The sequence below is a fragment of the Carex rostrata genome, chromosome 17 (genome assembly GCF_964058835.1).
Source record: "Carex rostrata chromosome 17, lpCarRost1.2, whole genome shotgun sequence".
Lineage (NCBI taxonomy): Eukaryota > Viridiplantae > Streptophyta > Magnoliopsida > Poales > Cyperaceae > Carex > Carex rostrata.
This window is the reverse complement of record NC_135934.1, coordinates 2,714,299-2,718,701: the sequence shown is the minus strand read 5'-3', so window position 1 is coordinate 2,718,701 and position 4,403 is coordinate 2,714,299. Positions and strand designations below refer to the sequence as shown.

Genomic DNA, 4,403 nt, shown 5'->3' with positions numbered 1-4,403 from the left:
TTAAGTCCTAACAGCAATTTTTTTTTAAACATTTTGTTTAAATTATAAAAAGACATACAGTTTGTTTGATGCTTAATAACACCGTAACGGAAAAAATGAGCCATCCCAGTTCACAACAGCAACAGCTCTTTTAAGAGCTAATCATTAGTTATAAAGAAAAAAAAAAAGATAATAGTTCGAAAGATGCCGGGAACTCAAGGAATAAGGCCAAAAATAATTCCAATTCCAATTCCAATTCCAAACCAACGTCCAAGATTCACTGTAATTATATAATCACAAGCACAAATATCATATCACATATATATAATGCTTATGGAAAATTTATATATAACCCCATTCATCTCTTGCATCTCTCATTTCTCTCCTACCGTCCTAACTACACTTCTCTCCTCGGAGAGGTAGGCTCTCTCTCCCTCTCTTTTTTCTCTCTCTATAATCGTTTTCTGGATAAGCTTTCCTCTGCTTATCCACATAACTAATCTCCCCCACCGCCACCTCCCTCTCTCCTGTTATATATATACACACATATCCCTCATCATTCTTTTATTTTTTTTCTCTATAGCTATCAAATGGCAGTTTGGACTGAATCCGAAGGGAAGCGGGTACACGATCCATTATACCACAACATCGTCCCATCGAAACCGGACAAATGCATCGTTGTAGATGATCCAGTGATAATCGGAGCGGGTCCTTCAGGACTTGCTGTGGCAGCATGCTTGAAAAAACAAGGTATACCAAGCCTAATCCTCGAGCGTTCTAACTGCATCGCCTCTCTCTGGCAGCTCAAAACCTACGACCGCCTCCACCTCCATTTGCCTAAAAAATTTTGTGAGCTTCCTCTCATGTCGTACCCACCGGGCTTCCCAACATATCCAACCAAACAACAGTTTATAGCCTACTTAGAAGCATATGCAAAACAGTATGACATAAAGCCGGTATTTAACCAGACAGTGGTATCGGCTGAATATGAAGATGGTGCTTGGAGAGTGAGAACAGAGGAGGGAAGGGAGTATCTCTGCCGGTGGCTGGTGGTGGCGACAGGAGAAAATGCTGAGGCAGTGTTACCAGAGATAGAGGGATTGGAGAAGTATAAGGGGACAGTGGTACATACCAGTGCATACAGAAGTGGGGATATGTACCAAGGCAAAAAAGTTCTTGTTGTGGGTTGTGGTAACTCTGGCATGGAGGTGAGCTTAGATCTCTGCAATCATGGTGCCATGCCTTCAATTGTTGTAAGAGAAGCGGTATGTCTAGCATTCTTTTTTTTGTTCTGATTCTCATCATCTCAATTTTATAATATTGTGTCTGTGACAGTATTGATAATATATTATGTTTGTTTGTGCTCATCTTTCTTAATTTTCATGAAAAAAACTAATTAGGGACAAAGTATTATATATATACTAGATAGTTACATTTGAAAATAAAAAAGATATTTAATACAGCTTATGATACTATGAATTTACTTATTATTATCTAATGAAAAGATCAAGAGAATGTTGTTCTTTCTTTATATTATGTACATGAGGGTTTCTCCAACGACATAAAATATAAAATTTGAGATTCCATAATGATTGAAATCTTAGCGCTGATATAAACAAGTACATAAAGTTTGGTTCTACTTCTACACAGATATGGATGGAACTTATTAATCTACTTTATTAAGTATTATTATAAGAACAGCCTAGATATATATTACCTCTTTATTAGTGCAAGTTCTTTTTTCACTGTTTTCTTGCATTGTTTATTCTATCTTGATTTAGTGAACAAATCATCAGGTACACTATACAGCCTAGCTACACTCACGTGCAACTTCACATCCCTCGTATTAGCTGCTTAATTAAATTCCTTTTTAAACTACCCACAAATTGAATATTTTTTGGAATTAAAAGAGAGACATAACCAAGGCATGCGAAGAAAGAGGAGATGGTTTTCCATTAATTGGAAGTCGTTTTCTGTGCGAATCTTCTTCCTTTTTCTTGGGAATATACATTTTCCCTTTATGTTTTTTTTTTTTTTTGGGGGGGGGGGGTTTGTTTGGATCAAAAGCTGAGCAAAACAGCACGCGAGATATTGCACCGAGATCAAAGGGGTCGTAATCGCCAAATCAACAGACGCAAAAACCTTGTCATTTGAAACACCAACATTAAGCAAGAAAATATATCTTACTGGTCTGGCCCCATCACCATTACATCTTGCCTCTTTGAACATTTTTTTCCACATCAAATTCACACTTAGACAACCTATAGAGGTTCTATACTTGCACTTTGTTCCTTTTAACCAGAAAGTAGGTAGTTTAGAAATATAAATATAAACAATTAATTAGCTCATGTTTACAGATGATATATATATATATGGGTTCAAAAAATTAATGTTTTTTTTTTGTTATTATTTGCATGTAATTATAGTTTGTATACTAGGTGCATGTACAAATTCATTTGATTATTGCACTTGTGCATGTTTTTACAAAAGATATTGAGGAATTGTATCATAGAGCAATTGGAGTATTTTAGAGAGGATATGGGTTTCCAACTGATAACTCATAATGTTATTTTTTTTTGTTTTGAGAAAACATCTTTTATGAGATATTGTGGAGGCTGCACCAAGTTGTACATTTCAAAAACAAAGTTGCATTCGTACTACTAGCAATACTAGTGCCTTACAAGGTTATATGCCATAAAGCAAGGTTTAGTGTATGCATGGGACCAACCTCCTAACGTATGACCAATATAATACAAATCATCATTGTTCATCTTTCGGCATTCTAGCTTTTTTTATACTTGGAATGTTATTGTATTAAATTATTATTTAATTCTCTGCAGGTGCACATATTGCCTAGAGAAATGTTTTGGAGCTCCACATTTGGCCTCTCCATGTGGCTTTTAAAGTGGTTACCAATGCAAACCGTTGATCGGTTTCTTCTTCTAATGGCACGGTTAATGTTAGGAGACACATCACAATGCGGGCTCGAGCGGCCACATTTTGGTCCGATGGAGCTCAAGGCAGTCTCAGGCAAGACTCCTGTACTTGATGTTGGTACCTTGGAAAAAATAAAATCAGGACATATTAAGGTACTTGACATAAACTCAACACATCATACAATATCGAAATTGTTTTCTATATACATATATTTTGCATTATATTAATGACTTACACAACTTTATTTTTCCGATAGATCTTTCCCGCAATAAAAAGTTTTACAAAGCATGGTGCAGAGTTCATCGATGGTCGAATGGAAGAATTTGATGCAGTTGTTTTGGCCACTGGATATAGGAGTAACGTGCCTTCTTGGCTTAAGGTATATCCATTTTACAATACTTATTACTAATTAACAATAAAATCTTATAAAACATTAATTAGGATAGAATGGGGTCTGAATGGCTGTAAAACATTCCACTATATATAAATTAAGCTTGATTCATATCAATATAAGAAAATAATTTGTAAGCTAATATGTTTGTAAAACATTATTCGGATATTATTCTGTGTTCAAATTCAAATTATCTTCTTATTGAAGTAGCTAGTCACCATCATAATATATTTGTAAGCTAATATGTTTATAATATGTCAGGATACAGAGCTCTTCTCTGAGAAAGATGGATATCCAAGAAGGCCATTTCCCAATGGATGGAAAGGAAGACAAGGTCTATACTCAGTTGGTTTTACAAAAAAAGGTTTGTTAGGTGCATCAATGGATGCAACAAGGATTGCTCATGACATAGCCCAATGCTGGCAAGACATGACCAAACAACTGAATCATCACTTGTATATGCCATCCACATGACATGATGCATGGGGTCCTCCCTTGGTTACTACACAATATTCAACTGTTTTAATTAGTTTTATTAGTAGATGTTTTGTATATGTTGTATATTGTCAGCGGTTTTTCTTATTTGATTTGACTGACAGGAAAGAAAGGGAGAGGAAGAGAGATTGTGGTGAGGGAATGCAAATCTAGATTGATGGTTTTGTTTGTTATTTTTCAATCTGCATGGGGTGGACTTGGAAAGATTTTTGTTTTGGGACGCTCATTGAATCAAATATGAGGCTTTTGATTTTTTTTTTTTTTTTTTTTTTTCTTTCTTCTCTATGTGGTCAATTAAGGTTGTACTTTGTATAATATGAATACAGAAACGATAAAATTTTGAAAATTTGACAAAGGGATGGATATATATGACTTATATATGAGTACGGGCATATACATATATGTATATATATGTTGGTTCTCTTAATTTCTTTTATCTTCTTTTTTCTTAAGATTGGCAGATGATTATCTTCCAAGTTCCAACAGAGAGGTAAATAAAAACATAGTTAATGATAAGAAAAAGGAAATTTAAAAAGACAAGATAAATAAAACAAGTGTAAGAACAAGTGTATATCCTAAAAAAAAAAGAATCTCAAAATTA

At 34.6% G+C, this 4,403-nt stretch overlaps 1 protein-coding gene across 1 annotated transcript; it reads left to right on the top strand.

The window, feature by feature from the left end:
* Positions 1–365: 365 nt before the first annotated feature.
* LOC144568727 (indole-3-pyruvate monooxygenase YUCCA2-like) lies at positions 366–4,157 on the top strand. The gene is made up of 5 exons (XM_078319098.1): positions 366–398; positions 563–1,244; positions 2,820–3,068; positions 3,173–3,295; positions 3,569–4,157. Exons 2-5 carry the CDS (start codon positions 570–572, stop codon positions 3,779–3,781), a joined length of 1,260 nt encoding a protein of 419 aa, XP_078175224.1. The 5' UTR covers positions 366–398; positions 563–569; the 3' UTR covers positions 3,782–4,157.
* The last annotated feature ends 246 nt before the right edge of the window (positions 4,158–4,403 follow it).

Excerpts from the sequence above, each read along its gene's own strand:
- LOC144568727 (XM_078319098.1), top strand. The coding sequence starts at position 570 with ATGGCAGTTTGGACTGAATCCGAAGGGAAGCGGGTACACGATCCATTA. Across the intron at positions 1,245-2,819 it reads CAATTGTTGTAAGAGAAGCG|GTGCACATATTGCCTAGAGA; the intron begins GTATGTCTAGCA and ends AATTCTCTGCAG. Across the intron at positions 3,069-3,172 it reads TAAAATCAGGACATATTAAG|ATCTTTCCCGCAATAAAAAG; the intron begins GTACTTGACATA and ends TTTTTCCGATAG.